The sequence below is a fragment of the Chelonoidis abingdonii genome, chromosome 1, assembly GCF_003597395.2.
Source record: "Chelonoidis abingdonii isolate Lonesome George chromosome 1, CheloAbing_2.0, whole genome shotgun sequence".
In the NCBI taxonomy this organism is placed as follows: Eukaryota; Metazoa; Chordata; order Testudines; family Testudinidae; genus Chelonoidis; species Chelonoidis abingdonii.
This window is the reverse complement of record NC_133769.1, coordinates 230,722,256-230,739,656: the sequence shown is the minus strand read 5'-3', so window position 1 is coordinate 230,739,656 and position 17,401 is coordinate 230,722,256. Positions and strand designations below refer to the sequence as shown.

General features: G+C 40.4%; 1 protein-coding gene across 21 annotated transcripts in view; it reads left to right on the top strand.

The window, feature by feature from the left end:
* REPS2 (RALBP1 associated Eps domain containing 2) overlaps positions 1-10,624 on the top strand; it is a 155,864-nt gene extending 145,240 nt beyond the window's left edge. For 14 of the 21 annotated variants that reach the window (XM_075060298.1, XM_075060250.1, XM_075060315.1 and 11 more), the window contains 3 exons: positions 734-879; positions 3,870-3,978; positions 5,636-10,624. In XM_075060298.1, the coding sequence (XP_074916399.1) occupies positions 734-879; positions 3,870-3,978; positions 5,636-5,704 (324 nt within the window). In that variant the 3' untranslated portion in view covers positions 5,705-10,624. The other 7 variants (XM_075060304.1, XM_075060277.1, XM_075060261.1 and 4 more) reach the window with 2 other exon arrangements.
* The last annotated feature ends 6,777 nt before the right edge of the window (positions 10,625-17,401 follow it).

The window sequence follows — 17,401 nt, the reverse complement described above, 5'->3', positions numbered from 1 at the left end:
TTCTGCATGACCTTGGGCAAGTCAGTCTCTCTCAAACAGTGTATCCCAGCTATACTGTGAGGTTGGTAGTAGTTCTGTACTTCTCAGAGGTGTCATGAGGATAAATGTTTATGTTTGTGAGGCACTCAGATTCTATGGGGATGAGATGAGGCCATATAATGGGTAGATGCTTTATAATCCTTGGTTGGCGATCAATATTGGTCTTTCCTGGGAAATTTAAGGTGTCCTATGTTGATCACGATGGAAGCATATGCAGGCAAAATCCTCAGATTGTACAGAGCATAATTTTTTAATTATTATATTCTAGTAATGTCCAGAAGCCCCAGTTGGGGTTTTGGCCCCAGTATGCTACACGTACACATATGCATGTACACACATTTGTATGGACAGTCCCTGCCCTGAACAGCATACAGTCCAAATTAAGTTAAAACAGAAGTAATGCATGCAAGATAATTGAAGGGAGGGAGGGCAAGACACACCAACAAAAATAGCCAACCTGCAAATATAGAAAACTAATATTAAAATGACAGAATGCCGTTTTTAAAAAGCAGGTTATTACTGAATTTAGTCAAAATTGAAACAGCACAAAGCTTAGGCCATACTTCAACAGTTTCTGTGTCAAAAGCATTCACTCATCATAGCCTTTTCTTTCGCCTCGTCAACATTTTAGCATGTCTTTGGACGCTGAGTTATTTAAGGACTAACTGAATCTTTGTTTGTTTTTTCTCCAAAGGAGATTCTGCTTACTCAGCCACCATCTAAACCAATCCGGAGGAAATTCCGCTCCGAAAATCAGATGTTGGAAAACCAGGAGCTTACTCCCGCTAGCAGTGTGACCTCTTCCTTGCCTGCAGTCAAACCCCATCTTCCAGCCCAAAAGTAAATCACACACCTAAAAACTACATCAAGCTGCATCATGAGCTATGACTTGACTGTTTGTTTTTTTGCCTCCTTCTCATATTTAATGATTGAATGACTCAGAGCATTGGTAATGAGATACAGACCTCAACTCTTGATTGCCAATTCAAATGCAGGCCAGGTCAGTAGCGACCAAAAATTGTTAACATCTGATAGCTGAACAATGCCCTCTTTGAAATGCACGTGATGGTTTCAATCAACAAATATGTGTCCACATCACAAAAGCTACCACTCAGCTACCCCTTGTAACAAGGTGGCAGGGATCTTCTGTTGACCTTGTTAGCAGGTGTTTGAAGCCTGTATAATGCTGCTGAAGTTGTGTTCACTCCTATTGGCAGTTCTGACTTGTTAACCAACCAGGAGATGAACATGCGGGGAATGGCTCCAAATCCCTTCAGTCTTGTCATCATAATAAGATAGCAGTTCTCCACAGCCAGGAACTAAACTTCAACACAGTCTCAGTTACACAGGCATTCACAACACTGAACAATCCCACTGGTCAGGTGTTTGCAAATGCAGTGGCTGAGGAGAACAACACTGCGTTCAGCACCACTTCAGCCATAGTGTAGGTGTGCCAAAATTCTCTGACACAACTGGTGAGACTAAGCGCTTCTCTTCAGTCCCAAGCATTCTAAGACGCCGCCATTGGGACGACTAAGTTGAGGGTAGGTAGTGTCGAAGTATCTTCACTGATACTGAGCAATAGATAGTTATAATGTTCTACTCCATCAAAGAGAGGCCCAAACACTGAAAAGCAATATTTCCCCCATCTATTCTGCAACCTCATTGGCTCCAACAGTTTACGACGATGAAATATAGAAAGGGGTCTACCAAGCTGTCAGGAGCCAAGAAAGGCTTTCACCCTCATCCTAGGGGAGATGTCGATCAGAAAATGATTACAATAGATGTTTAACGCTCACTTCTAGGTCCATCCCAAAGAAAAGAGTATAACATCAGTATGAGTTGAGCCATAAACCACCTGGGATAATCTTATGATTGCTATGATGACTATGAGATCTAAAGTCAGCATGCTACAGTTATTGCCAGTGTGCAGATTGAAAGCATAGATATTGAAATCACCAGGACTAAAGAGTCTTAGTGACTCCAATAACTGTAATGCAGGCACAAGTGATGGAGTGGGAAAAGGGCTGTATTCAGTCAAATTTATTTTATCCCAGGATTCATATGCGAGATGAGTGCAGTTGAGTCTTTCTTAGGGTTTGCACATCTCCTGCAGCTGAAGTTGTACGCAAAAAACAAGGCTGTGCTTAGCCCAAATCCTCTATCTCATCAACAGATTGTCTAGGGATGTTGTGGAAGCTCCTTCACTGGAGGTTTTCCAAAGGAGGCTGGCTAGCCATCTGTCTTGATGGTTAGACGCAACAAATCCTGGATCTTGCTCTGGGGAGAAGATTAAATGACCCTTGGTCTCTTCTAACCCTATGATTCTATGATTTTGGACCAGGTAATCTGAGCCAAAACCAGGCCAGCTGAGTCATCCAGTCAGTTCTTCACAATACGTATACAATCAAGCTGTTGAGGGCCTGAATCTGTGCTACATAGGGATGTGAAAGGTTAACCGGTAAGCATTAAGTTTACTGTTAACCGACCTTAACCGTTAACCGCTACTTGCCAGCCAAAGCAACCCCAGCCCTGGTGGCCCTGCACGCGCCGGAGGGACTCCAGCCCCGGCTGCCTCAGTTAAACAATATAATTTTAATTGTTTAACCAATTAACGTTTTTAAAACAATATTTACATCCCTAGTGCTACATAACTTGGAAGATTAAAATAGAAAATAGGGCTCCTGAGATGACCGGAGAATGCTTGTACGTGTTTTTGGGGGTCCAAGGAAAATTGCATCACCTGCTTAACATCCCTAATCAGCCCTGTCTGATGCAGATGTTTGTATTTTCTCCAAAACATTTAAGTGACCACATAGAGATATGTGTATGCTTTGATTTATTTTATTTTATTTTTTAATTTTATTATAAAGATTGATTGGGGCAGAATGTAGATAAACAGGTAGGTGAAAAGGTGAAAAATAACAGCAAAAGGGCCAATCTATTAAAAGAAACAGGCACAGGTTCTATTGCAAAGATCACAGCTGTCTACTCTGTTCAGAGAAAGAGCTAACTTCAGCTTTTCCCAACTGCTTGCCACTATGCCCTCTGTTTAAATATGCATCTGTCTTAGATCACGGTGTCATTAAAGAGCTGCTGACACCTCAAGTACAACTTTAAAATGGATATTTAGGAACAGTTCTGCATATCTAACCTATATTTATCATATTTTCCTTTCCTTGTTGGTTTTTTATTACTAGCAACATTTGCATTTAAACAAATCTTTGTTTCTTTAAGAGTCACGGACAGATGAATAATGTTCATAATTGATCGATCTGAAGTCCCATTTCTGTGTGTGACATCACAATCAGCTGTGTTGGAAATGACTGGTATGAACATGGAAGATTAGTATTTCAAGTGTAGAAAAAAGCATCAGAAGCAGCTAAACTCTTGACAAAACAAAGATTTTATTTTCATGCAGATGTTCTTAATAATAAGTGATTAAAAGATACTAAAAATAAGTAAAATTGTTTCTAAATAGAAAGTTCTGTACATTTCCATTCAGCGTCAGTGAGTTTTAACCCCAATTAAGTGTTTGAAAACAATAGTAGCAAGGATATTGCAGTAAATACAAGTACTGTACATTGAAAACAAAATAGTTGAAATGGGCCTAAAACAGGTTGATGGTTCAGATTAAAAAATGAGACCATTTTGCTTTTGAATCACCCATCTGATTCAGTCAACACTTATTCACTACATTTTCTTGTAAAGTTATATCTTTTTCTTTTCATTTAGGTTCAGTACACATGTCCATAAAGTGGATGTCTGGTCTCCTGCGCACAGTCACTGTTGAGGCTCTGTTCATTGCAATGTTTTGTATTTATCTCCAGCAGACAGTCTTCCAAGCAGAAGAGGGCTATTCAGACGGCTATTCGTAAAAACAAAGAAGCCAATGTGGTGCTTGCCAGGTTGAACAGCGAACTCCAGCAGCAACTGAAGGTAAAGAACGCACTGAATATCACAATTACAAGGCTTGATGCAATCGGTTGTTTTTCACCACTGGCTGAGGATCTTGTTCCTCTTTATAGGTGAAACCTACTGCTTTGTTTCCAGACTCTCTTTTGAAAGAGTGGCTACGCTGTACCTTTAGGGATGAGTGGCCTGTATAAGAAAATGTGTTAACTTAAGTGCAAAGGGCTGTGTTATCGATTGGATTGAGTTTAAATGATAATTCTTGTATTTTGAATGCTTCAAGAGCATTTAATGCTGTCTCCTCATGCATGAGAGGAACTCGGACATAGTTTTCTTTGTCCTGATCAGTTGTTGTTTAGCTTCTTACGTTCAGTCATTCAGTATACAAAGTATTGGCTGTACTGTTGCCTTAGATAAGCTTCTCAGAATGATTTTAAAACACTATCCATTGGCTTGTATTTGAGAACTTCTTGGAGTATTTAAATTGGTAAGTTCCTGATAAAAATAAATTCTGCTCTTTTTAATTGTCCAATCATGAAGTCAATAAATTCCTTAATTTTTCTTCTGCTGAAGCTTCATGTCACTTACATAGACTATCATATTCTATGTAAGAAGATCTGAACATACTGGGAATCCTTTCAGAGATCATCAACGCTGCTTGCCAATCAGTCAGAGGAGACTGCTGTTGCTTTTCCCTACCAGGTTGAAAGTGCCACCTTCTGCAGCACTTCCAGCTCTATAATCGTCTGGAAATGTGACACCAGGACCGGAAACTGAACCCTGATAGCGCAGTGGGCGCCACTGAGCCGGTCTGCCTTGACCTTCTTCCCTTCGTTTAGCATTCCTCTGCATCTCTGTCACACTCCTGAGAAATCCCCGTGCTATATTTTTCCTAGCTTCACATCCCACCCCACTCACTCAACATCCCATGTTACAACCACCTTCCTTGGATCAGGACTGAAGTATGATTCCACATAGGAGTTTATCATTACCACTATTCCTGAATTGTCTACAAGGATCTCTCAGGAGCAGTGCAAGGCAGACTCTCCCTACCAGAGCTGAGTATGCGACCTTCAATAGCAAGGTAAAAGGAGGAAGTGTGGCCCAGTGGACTGACCTTGGGGAAGGATGTCACACTCGTAAGTTTTAATAGCAAACACTCTGCCACCATTACAGTTTTGACTCTATGGTAATTATATACCCCTCATTTGCACATCTGAGCACCTTACAGTCTTTACTGTATTGATCCTCACAAGACTCCAATTAGGTCAGGTCTTGCTGCTAACCCCACTTTACAGGCGGGGAACTGAGAGAGACAATGGCATGCCAGGGTCACACAGGAAGTCTGTTTTGGAGCAGGGAATTGAACCCAGGTGTCTCAAGTCTGTGCACTCACCACTGAGCCATCCTTCCTCTCATCAGCCAGGTTGGGAAAGTCCCTGGCCTCTCTGCTCATTTCCCCATCTATAAAAAGGGAATAATTCTACTTATCTCAGTAGGTTGTTGTGAGGGTTAATTGTCTAACATTTATACGGTGCCTTGAAACTATAAAGCGTGATGTAAGTGGTATGAACTTGAGATCTGCAGTAAATGCCAGCTGTTACTAGGCTACTCTTTAATAATGCAGCTTTGTATGTGTGGGTGTCACAAAAGTTATAGCATTTCTATTTTCTCTGTGCTCTAGGAAGTTCACAAAGAACGAATTGCATTGGAGACTCAGTTGGAACAGCTTCGTCCTGTAACTGTCTTGTGACCTTCAGTACACTATTTAATGGCAATAAATGGACATTTGTGCCAAGAATTTTTGACTCTATTAGCACAACAATGTAAAGTCTATGTAAAGTTTTCACTGAGGCAAAGTGGAATATGAGTTGGGTTTGTTGGTTTTTTTTGCACACCACCTTGCACATTTTCCCTTTCAGATGAAAAGGGTAGATGAGATAAATGTCAAACCGTAGGATATGTCTAAGAAATGAAAGTTGTTTCCGACTTGTCCTTCAGGATTTTACAAAATGCAGTTAACCACCAAAATCAGTCATCTAACTCTGAAATTATTAGTGGTTTATTTAAAGAATTCCTGATTTATGTACTTTGTTGAAAACCTATTATTAAAAGTTTCATCCATTCTTCTTTATATTTAAAGTTCCTATTCTAAGGTGGTTTCTTGGACGTTTCTGATTTCACATAGGTTTATACCAGGAAGTAGTGTCTATGGTTTTAAAACACAAAAGAGAATAAAAATAATTGTACAGATAGTCTATATTCACAATCAGCTGTCACTTAATTGTCTTTTTTGTGCCATTTATGATTATTGGTCATTTACGTCTTATAAATATTGCAGGATTTGTATTTTATAAGTTAAAAATCATGTGAAAATGCAGTTTTGAGAACTAAAAAGTGTTGAAACCTGCTGATTTTAGAAACTTTTTTTTAAGCTATACCCCACAGGGAAAGTTAGAAATGGACATGTTTCTCTGTATGTAATTAATGTGTGCTTGTTAAAATAACAGCATTGTAATTTTGCGACTGGAAGTTAAAATGAAGCATACTGTATATTGTGCTTGTCTTTGGAGACATGGGTTTTATTTCACATTTGTTTGCATTGGTCTGCATTCCTGTTTTACTAGCTATTGCGTTTTTTAAAGGACCTGAACTAGATGTTTGATTCCAAATGAAATAAACATATGTATATGCTCTAGGTAGGATTTTTAATGACTATGATCTGAAGAAATGAATCCTACAAGGGGTTGTCCATTGAGTGGCCTTAATACCGCACAGGAGAGGCTCCTTACAGGATGAGGCTCCCAGGACCCTTCCCTTCTCCAAAGGGAGAGTCAAAGACTATAGTACGCTATCTGGGTCTGATCCAGGGCCAGTTGAAGTCAATGGGCATCTTTCCATTGACTTCAGTAGACATTGGATTAAGTCCTCTATGAGACTTTCTGACAATGGAAACTTTCTAGTGAACCTTTTAGTTATTGGGCCAATCCTCTTATAACAGGTAGTTTTAGAAGTAATGAAATCAGCCTGTCCCCTTTGACATATGCCTCATTGATAAAAACATAGCATGCATGCCGTCCTATTTCTTTCCTTCCCTCCTTGCAGCCCCACATGAGATGCATTGTATAGTTCATTGCTCAGGATGTAAACTAAGTGCCTGCATTAAGTTTGCAAAAGTTCTGCGTACATTTTCTTCTATTATTTTTGATGTTTTATCCATTTTGTTTTGGAATGCTCCCCAAGGGTGGGTTAGAAATAACTAGCCAGTCTCTGGGCAGGATACAGTGCAAAATGGATAAATGTGAAAAAGCTGTAGCGGAATAGCAGAGCAGTCAGAAGTTTTATCGAGATGTAAAACAAGAATGACATCAATGTAAATGTTTAAAGTTGACATGGTGACTGAACAGACTCCCTTGGCTGAAGTTTATATGCATTCAGAGTTTATAAAACATTATTCCAATATTGGGAGGGCAGTCCTCACATTTGTAAAACTATGTTAGCTGAAAGTTTTTTTGGTAATACGTCACTCCATAGCTAGCTAACCACTGTTCGTGTCTACGACAAAGAACTGAATTTTTGGATTTCTGATTTCTTCTGTGTTAATGCTCTGCAGTTGGAATCAGAGAGATGACCATGGCTTGTGACTAAATGAAGTTAGAATCACATCTTCTCCTAGTGAGCTGCAGAAGAAATCTGCCATCATCTTCCCTATTAGGGACAATGTTCAGAACTTACACCAGTCATTCTTAGAGAGACAAGGGGGTGAGGTGATATCCTTTATTGGACCTACTTCTGTTGGTGAGAGAGAGATGTTTTGTAGCTCTAAAGATTGTCTCTGTCACCAGCAGAAGTAGTTCCAATCAAAGCTATTACCTCACCGCCCTTGTCTCTCTAATATCCTGGGACCAACACTGCATATACAAGTCATTCTTTTCATTTACAAAATTGAATTGTTAGATTTGAATGAGCTTAAATTTTTTTTAATTCTTGTTTCGTCATTTTATTAAGTAGCAAAGTGACAATTTTAAAGGACAAAGGTTGGTGGCACTTTCCCATATTTGTGATCCAGAATGTTTGGAAAAAGGTTTTCAACTCTTAAGAAATGTGTAAATGTTTTATTAAGCACTTTGGGTGAGATTCTGCAGACCTTACTCATGTTGAGTAGGACCTTATTTCACAAGAAGCCTCATTTATTTCCACAGGACTACTCATGGGGTAAGATGCTATGCTTAAGTAAGGGTGGAGAAAAGTAGTCCATAGGGCTTTTACAAAGATCTGTCATGCAAAGTACTATTATAATTATTCCTTATACTATGAATCGGGATACCTAGATGACCATCAATGGAAAATGTTACTTAGGTCTGGTCTACACTAGCAACTTATGTTGGTATAACTATGTCACTCAGGGGTGTGGAAAGTTCAGAGCCCTGAGCAAGGCAGTTGTACTGACCTAACTCCTTGTGTAGACAGCCTTATGTTGATGGGAGAGCATCTCCCGTCAACATAGCTACCACCTCTTGGGGAGGTGGAATACCTACGCTGATGGGAGAAGGCCTCCTGTCAGGGAGGTGGTCTTTTCACTGAAGCGCTACAGCAGCACAGCTGCATCAGTGTAGCTGTGCCACTGCTGCCTTTTAAGTGTAGACAGGCCCATAGTCATCCTGAATCATAGGGGTTAATACATAGAAGGATTTTTACCATTTCTGATGCTGAGCTTTTAGAGCTGCGTTCTAATGTTCTACTGAGCTCAAGGGGCCATCCTAATTCAGTCATTTTATGTGTCATATATTATATTATTGATGATGGTGTACCACTTTACACAGTGTGGAAAGCAAAATAGCAAGGGAAGAGTTAAGACATGTTTCATCTCTGAAGCTCGAAGTCAGGAAGTAAGTTACTTGGAGTATCTTCCTAGTACTTTGACAGTTCTGATAGCCTACAGAATATGTAAAATCTGTTCCTGCTGTTATTTTGGTTAAAAAAAAAAAATGAAATGGGAGTTACAGGTGCTCAGCCCCTTTGAAATTCAGGCCATTTATTTAGGTGCATATAGCTAACATTTTCAAAAGTGCCTAAGTTCCATTTTCAAAAGTGCTCTAGGCCTTTAGAAGCTTAAGTCCTGTTAACTTTCAATGAGACATAAGGAAAAGATGTCAAAAGTGCTTAAGTGACGTAAGACTTTCAGTGAGACATAGGATTCTGAGCTCCTAAGTCACTTTTGAAAATGTGACTTTGGCTCCTATGTCACATAGCCAATTTGAAAATTGTAGCCTTAGGCTAAACTTTTCAAACATGAGTGCCTAAAATTAAGCACTTGTGATGGCCTGATTTTCAGAAGTGCTGAACATCCATAAATCCTGTTGAAGTCAATGGGAACAAAGTGCTAAGAACTGTTTGAAAATCAGGCCATTTTATTTCTGTTCTAAATGTATATAATGGCTCAACAGCAGACACAATGAATAAGTTGTGGGGACCTGTTTAAGGATAGAACAGTCTGACTATACAATCCCAGAACATTGTTTAAAGATATTAAATATTAAAGATTAATGTTCTGGTTATTAAACTAGTATTAGGATACCATGGAAATTTATATAATATCTTTAATTATGGCTCCCATATTGCTGGATTTAAAAATATCGATCATTAGCAAGTTCAGTCCTGTTAGGTTCAGAAATGTCAGTTTTAACTTGAAACATTATTTCCAAGCACAGTTTTATAGGATGGGAGCTGGTCACTTCAGCGAGAGGAACTTTTTCAGCTTTCTTCTAAACATTCCAAGCTTCATATTGTACTCAGGGTCTCGGAGCATATCTTGTCATTTCACATACTACGCTTGCACATGCAAGCAGGGTAGACAATTTTATTTAGGTGGTGGCCTGGCCTAAAATTAGAAATAATCTTGAGATGCAATGAGGGAGGTAAGTGACTGAGTTTTTCATACCTCAGACCTTACTTCATACCTAACAAGACTTGGAGGACAATCATTTGCATTACAGAACTACCCTGGGGCGTGGTTGTGATTTGGAACTCTTCACAAGAAGCTTTAGGATAAGCTTAAGATGGCAATTCTCTCTCCCTGTTGTAGAAGCTGCTTTCGCCAAGTTTAAATCCCAGATCATGACAAAGACAGTTTGTAAAAGCTTCCAGTCAGAAAGGGAGGAGCGTCACTTCTCCAGCACTGCCAGTCCTTTAGCCTTCAGCACATATACACCTTAATTGACAAGAAGTAGTTGTCGTTATAAAAGTCAGGATGGGAAAGAGGGATAATGAGCCCACATATTTTAGCAACTAGAGTGAAAACTTATTTTTTCAAGACATGACTATCCCAAATGAGAAGAAATATATATTTTGAACCTTTTCTTTATCTTCATGAAACTGTGTATTACATCTTTGTCTGCTATTGATCATTTGATACAAAACTGGTGTTGGAATCCTTATTGTTAATCTAAAATTTTCAAAAAGTTCCCCTCAGGTTACTATGTATTTGTATATTTACTTATACAGTGTAGTTGATAACCATATTCCAGAAGACTTGTTTTCACAGCTGCAGAAATGTTAGTGTGGTAGATTGCAAGATATATAACATTCTATACTATGCACATCCAATTTTGGAAAATGTATATGGTATGAAACTGGGTGCTATGTTGAAATAAAAAGCTACAATAGCTTCCAATTGTCTCGCTACTTGTGTTTTGTTGAGGATGTCATTTGTACAGATGATATGAAAAGAGAAAAGAAACTTTTGGCATGGAAAGATGCTGTGTTGAAATGGCTGACCTTTGAGTATTTAATTTGCAAACACATATGCCAAGGAGTGTGTGTGTGTGTGTGTGTGTATGAGAGAGAGAGAGACTATTAAAAAGTTTCGAGTGAAATCCTGGCCCTGTTGACCTCAGTGGAGTCAGGACTTCACTCTTACTTTGCAAAAATTCACCTTGCCACAAAGTTAACTACTAAATGGAACCAGTTTTAACTTTTAAGAATGTGCCTAGTATAAACACCAGTAAGGAAGAATAATTGTATTAAGGTGGTCTGAGGGTGCATATAAACAAATAAGTAAATTAAGCACAGCGTTTTCTCTCATTCAACCTAACGGTGAATTCTGTTAGACTGTAAAAAAGTGCTGAGTGCCCCATCACTTGAGACAATAAAAATCAGACTGGACAGATCACTATACAATAGGTATTTGGAGAACAATGTTTCATTGGCAGAGAGATGGACTAATGGATTATTTCAGTATCTTGGCTACTGTGATTTATATTGCTTAACTTCGCTGCTATCCAAAGAATGGGGTTTTAAAAGAAGAAATAATTAGTGATGAGTTGTAAATAAATTCTTACAGTATTCAGGCGTGACAAGGGATGCTTTATTAGCCCAAAAATATGTCTCGTATGTGAGTACCAAAGCCAAGGCACTAAGAACTTGTGAATATACTGTAGGGAGCAATTATGCATTGACAACAGGATGGATTTAGCTGATTCTTCCATTCTTTAATTTTTATGCTTCTATGATATTCTGGGGAGCCTTAATTTGATTCTAGTTTGGCTCCCCAAGCTTAAATGAATGTTTTTAACATACTTTTTTCCCCCTTTTTCTTTTACAAGTATCCTTCCACTATGGAAAACCTTTATTAGTGAAAGAATGAGGGGAAAGTGGGGAAAAAAAGCTAAAGACCTTTTTCTCTTCAATTTATTACATTGAAAATAATTCCATTTTAAGTGCTACCTTCTCTTTTCATGCCAGTTTCCTTAATTGTAAGTCTCCATCCATGTCCTCCCTTTCTTGTCTGTCCATTGTGTCCTCTTCAGACTTAACCAACATTTTCCTTCTGAGAGTTCTGAGCCTCAAGTCCATTAGTATGCAACAGGACAGAAATGAAATAGCTTAATTTCCCTGAACAAGAGAAAAAGTGAGTTGGACCTATGCCTGCTCAAGGACTGGTCAGACCACAATAAAGGTGTCAATCAGCACCCAGACAGCCACAGTCCCAATCCAAAATAAAATCCAGGGTCTGCCACGTAGATGGGTTAAGCCAGAAACCACATGGGATAATTTCATAGTTGTTGTACTGGTGGCAATATAATAGTATGGACTGTGCATATTTAGCATGTAAATGTGGAAGTCACCCAGTTGCTAACTTACATTAAAGAACATGAGGTTAGTCTGAGGATGGCCCTGTGCTCCAGAGAGATGATATCCTAGACAATATCAATAGGACTCATTTTAAATGCTGCATACTGCACCTGGTCTATTTGGAGGTGGGGAAGAGGTCTCCTACCTAATGTCCCCAAACCCACTGCAAAGATAGTAGGACCCAGGCCTTCACCAACAATTTCCCCTTCCAGTACTCCATATCCTCACTTCATAGTGACATTTCTCAACCCTCTAATCCATTATTCTTTTGCTATCGTAGGAGGTGCAGTTGCCGTAGTTGGAAGTATACAGGCAGGAACCACCAGGGCAGGGTGCAAAAGCCATTTACTATATACAAACCAGCCCCCCAAGACAGACAAAATTCTAAAATAAACTGGGAAGTCCACTTGCGAATGCTACCCAGACACTCGCTCCCAGTCCCAACCATACAAACAGGCATAACAATGGCAAAAGTGTGTATGACCATTTGGTAGTGGAGTACAAGATGCAGTGTGTGTTAATGTTCAGGGTCTTGGAGGAAAAGAAGGGGCAATTTATCATGTCTGTCCATACTGACAGCACCCAGAGAGAAGGCAGAAAAGAAATGCTGATAAGATGCAATACTCACACTTCTTAGGCCCCACAGAGAAGAGCCTTTTAAAAAGCTTTGCTGGTTACAGCTTTGTAAGGTTTAGATGCAAGGCTGCCACTTGTTATCCAAATCATTTTGTTCCCAGGTCAGTCAAACAATCAAGCAGTTCATTCTATTTGTCATAGAGTTAGGGTGTGTTAAGGTAGTCATACGTGCATTCATCAGGCTGGCACAAAGCTTGCATTGTTTACTATAAATTCCACACTCTTATCTTAGAAGGGGAAAAAAAACCTAATGGATGACCTTACCTGTGTCTTAGTTCACAAATCACCATTTTTCCTAAAGGATACTAAATTCTGAACCTGAATCAGTGATATTAACGGATTTGAGAGCAGAACATCTTTCATTTGCGTTGGGTCTCAAAGGCATAATTTTTCAAAAGTTATTAATGATTGTGGGTGCCCAACGTGAGACACTGTTCACTCACCCTCTGAAAATCAGGCCCTTTTAAAGGTGTCTCACACTGGGCCATCCAAATTCACTAGTCACTCTTGAAAATTTAGGCCAAAATGTTTCATAATATGTGTAGTGAAAATGGCCCTTCTTGGCAACATTCTATTTCTAGGATTTAGTAGCATACCAGCTGGCAAAAAAACTTGCCAACATGAGCTCTTGTGCTCATTACTCTCCAAACCAGTGGAAGAACTCATATATTCCAAAAGATGCTTTCTTAGAACTGTGTTGTCAGTTAATTACTACCAGGGATACCAAACCAGAAACCTAGCTCAGTGCATCCAAGAATATGGGGAAGGCTTCGATCTGGGGCTGAACTTCATAGCTCAGGCCCTTTGCTATTAATTACCTGATTAATTTGACATACTAACATTGATATTTAAACACACTGCAAAGGGTGCTACCATAATATAAATATTTACTTTTACCATCTTTTTAACAGCTGCTCCATTCAGATGACATTCGAAGAACTGTGTCAGAGCTTCTCTAGTGACTGGAAGAACACACTAAGCTACTCTGCAGGACACATCTGTGCACACAGTTGGCCTAAGTTAATGCGTGTTCTTACTCGGATTTTACTCATCCAGGCTTCTTTACTCCTTTCCGTTGTTTGTTACATCCATGTTGCTTCTCGTCTTAATTTAGGCTCTGACCCTGCAGTTGGTAGCATGTTGACAGATTGCTGAGCCAGTGTCGAGCCTCACTGAAGTCATGTACAGCAATCCACCCACAATCAATTGCAGCATCAAGGCCTTAGACTGTTATTGACTGGGAGTCTCCTTTTAATCTCTGTACAACACCCAATGCAACAGGCCTCTGAACCTCATTAGGACCTCTAGGGCATTACATAAAGTAAATAATAATAATGTCCCGCCCTTAGAAATGTGAATTGCAGGTTTCTACATGGATGGTGAAGGTTATGTAAAGAACGCAGATGATTACTCGTCATATTATGGGTCACTCCTAAATCAGGCTCCCACAGCCCTCCCCGGTTAACTTCTTGTCTGGTTTCAAGCTGTTCTTTCAGGACCAGTTCTAGGCTTTTGGAAAGCGATTTTTTCAGAGCAACTGTGAAGTGGTTAGATATGAAGGTGGGTATTTTGGCCACGTACCAGTTTTAACTGGACTGGGTTTGTATAGGCTGCTCATCTGTGTATTTCCTTGGCTTTTATCCTTGGTGTTTGGATATGTCAAATATTTGTGAAAGCACCTTGAGCCAATGAGAATAGGCTCTCTTAATACATAATTATAAACACATTAAATATGCTGTGGGCAGAATTTGGAAGCAAGCAAACAAATAGAAACCCCATAATAATTAGGCATGGAGGAATTGCCACAGCAGATTGGTCCATGTCATCCAGTATGTTGTCTCTGACAGCGGCCAGTGCCAGAGGCTTCAGAGGAAGGTGCAAATACCCCACTTTTGACAATAATGGAATAACCTGCCCAAAGGAAAGTTTCTTCCCATTCCCCACAAATTAGTGGTTGGCTTATACTTGAAAGGACAGGTCCATATCCATCATTTTTAAATTTTCTCTTTAACTATATACATCTATAACCCTATCTGAATTCTACTAAACGCTTGGATTAAATGAGATCTTGTGGCAATGAATTCCATGGGTTAATTACACCCTGTAAAAAAAAAATTAACTATTTTAAAATTGGTTGCTTTTCAATTTCATTGCCTCCATTTTGTAACATAAGAAATGGTAACATAAGAAATGGTGATGGCTGCCATTTGGCCAACATACTGGGAATTGAACCGAGGATCTTGTGATGGGTTGTTCACCCCACACCAGCCCTGAAGGGATAAAGTGGCCCAGAACAGGCTAATTAACCTTCCTTTACCAACCCTGTTCTTTACAAACACTAATTGCAGATGGGCTAGGTTTATAAAGGGAGGAAGTTTGGCATAGCAAAGGGCTGCAGAGGGAGAGTCTGCAGTCACTCTTTGGAAGCAGAGGGATGGGAGGAGAGGAGGAAACCCAGAGGGGAGAATAAATTCTGGGATCCTAGTCCTGGAAGAAGGGTCAAGCCCAGAGGAGTTGTGGAGAAAGACAGCCTGAGAAGGCAGGGCAGACAGAAGCCCAAGGAAACCATAGAAAGGAAGAGAACTGTTTAGACCATGGCTGCTGGTTATAGGGTTGCTGGGCTGGAACCCAGTGCAGAGGGAGGGCCTGGGTTCCCCTGCCAGTCACTGGGCAGTGGCACAGCATTACTGGACATGCCAACCACCCAGCTGGTCACGCAAGATTTTGCTACATCAGAAGTGAAGGGTCTAAATAGTGACTTAAGTGGAGGGCTGAGTTGCAAAGAGAGAGAACACTGCAGCGATGGGGTGAGATGGACAGGGGCACCATAAGGGAAGAAAGCTGCTATGCCACACCTGGACAGAAGGAGGTGCTCTTGTAGTGAACAAACACCCATCACAGAAGTAAAAAGCACAAGCTGCTACAGCTTGAACTGAAAAGCCAATGCTCTTCAGTGAGTGGCCTAATAACTCATAGTCTGCTGATTGACACAGATGGGGCTCTGTGATACACACTCACCACTGGGTTACAGGAGCTCCAGCTTTAGCTACCCTGCATTATGCCTGATTTGGGATAGCTTTGCATGTCCCTTCTTATTCATCTCTTGTCTACACAAAAGATTCCCAGTCTTTTCAATCTCTCTCCATAGGGAAGCCTTTCCTTTCCTCTGATTGTTTTTGTTGCCTATCTCTGGACCGCTACTGTTTCTGTTTTATCACTTTTTTTGGACTAGGGTGACCAAAACTGAACACAGGTTGGCTGATTCATTCTTAAAGCATGGATCTGCTTTGAAAAGTGAGCCTGTGTTCCATGTTTATCGAATCCCAACAGTTTCTAATTTCTTTGTTTACAAGTAAAAATATGTTTCTTTCTAACTTCCAGCCCTGCAAACACAAGCTGGGATCCTGAAAGTCAAGCTATATCCTTTTTTCATTGTGTATCATTACCAATAAATTAGGTGGATGCAAACCAAATTCTGCCTGCAGTAATACTTGTTCAATACCATCGGCTAAAGGGTTTGTACAAGTGTGATTGATTGGAACTTAGTATATCATTCCGTTAATGTACAAGAGGGAGTAGAAGCAAGCTCGCTCCCCATAGCTATGCTGGTTAACCAGGGCCAGCTCTAGCTTTTTTGCTGCCTCAAGCAAAAAAAAAAAAAAAAACCCCAAAACCTGTGGGGCAGCTGGAGCCAGGGTGCAGGGGAACTCCCTGCGTGCAGACATGCCCTGGCTGGTGGAGGAGGGGGCAGAGAAAGAAGGGAGGCGTCCAGGGCTTCAGCGGGGCGCTGGTCACGCAGCCCAGACTGCCGCTCCACCTGCCAGGCGGGCTCTGCGCTGCTCCGGTCGGCGGGGAGGGAAGGATGCGGGCTGCCAGCTTGCTGCAGACCTGGCACTGGCTGCGGCAGATGGAGTGTGCAGCCTGCTCCCAGCAGGGGACTCCCCTCCTCCACGCCGCCGCCCCCTGCAGTGCGGCCGGATTGGCAAACCAAAAAAAAAAAAAAAAAACCCGGCCGTGCCACGGTAGGATTGGGCGGAATGCCGCTCCCTAGAATCTGCCGCCCCAAGCACGAGCTTGTTCAGCTGGTGCCTGAATCTGGCCCTGTTGCTAACATCAGTTACAATTTACAAAATAGTTAAAGCTTTTTTGTCACCAACATCAGCAGAGAGACAGAAGGAGCAGGCCTGCTGAGTACAAAGGTGCGATTTTTATATAGTCACTTTTCAGAGAAGAATTGTGTTTTACCATTTTTGCTTCCCTAAAAGAGATTATTCCTATCCCCTGCTGATTGAGTGGCCTTATCTTATTCATTGCAAAAATATTGCTAAAAATTGTATTTGTCCGCTCACATGAATAAAGACTTTCTTCTGACTCTGTGCTCTTCGATTTCTTCTACCTCAGATAACAATAAGACTGTGTGTATCTTTTGAGAATGCAAAGTGCAACATCAGGAATTATTCTGTAGCTTATGCTAATGGTAAAGCAGAATCAGAGATTTAAACATTCCTGGAATGAACAATATTTTTGTAAGTAATAATACTTTGTAAAATATCCCAGTGACAGTTCAATCTAGTCTGGAGGAGGAGGGACAAGATCAAAGGCATAATGGGAGCAAGATATCTGAAATATTGCTAGTCAAATTAATAAACAATCCAATTCTATATCCTCTTTTTAAATATTT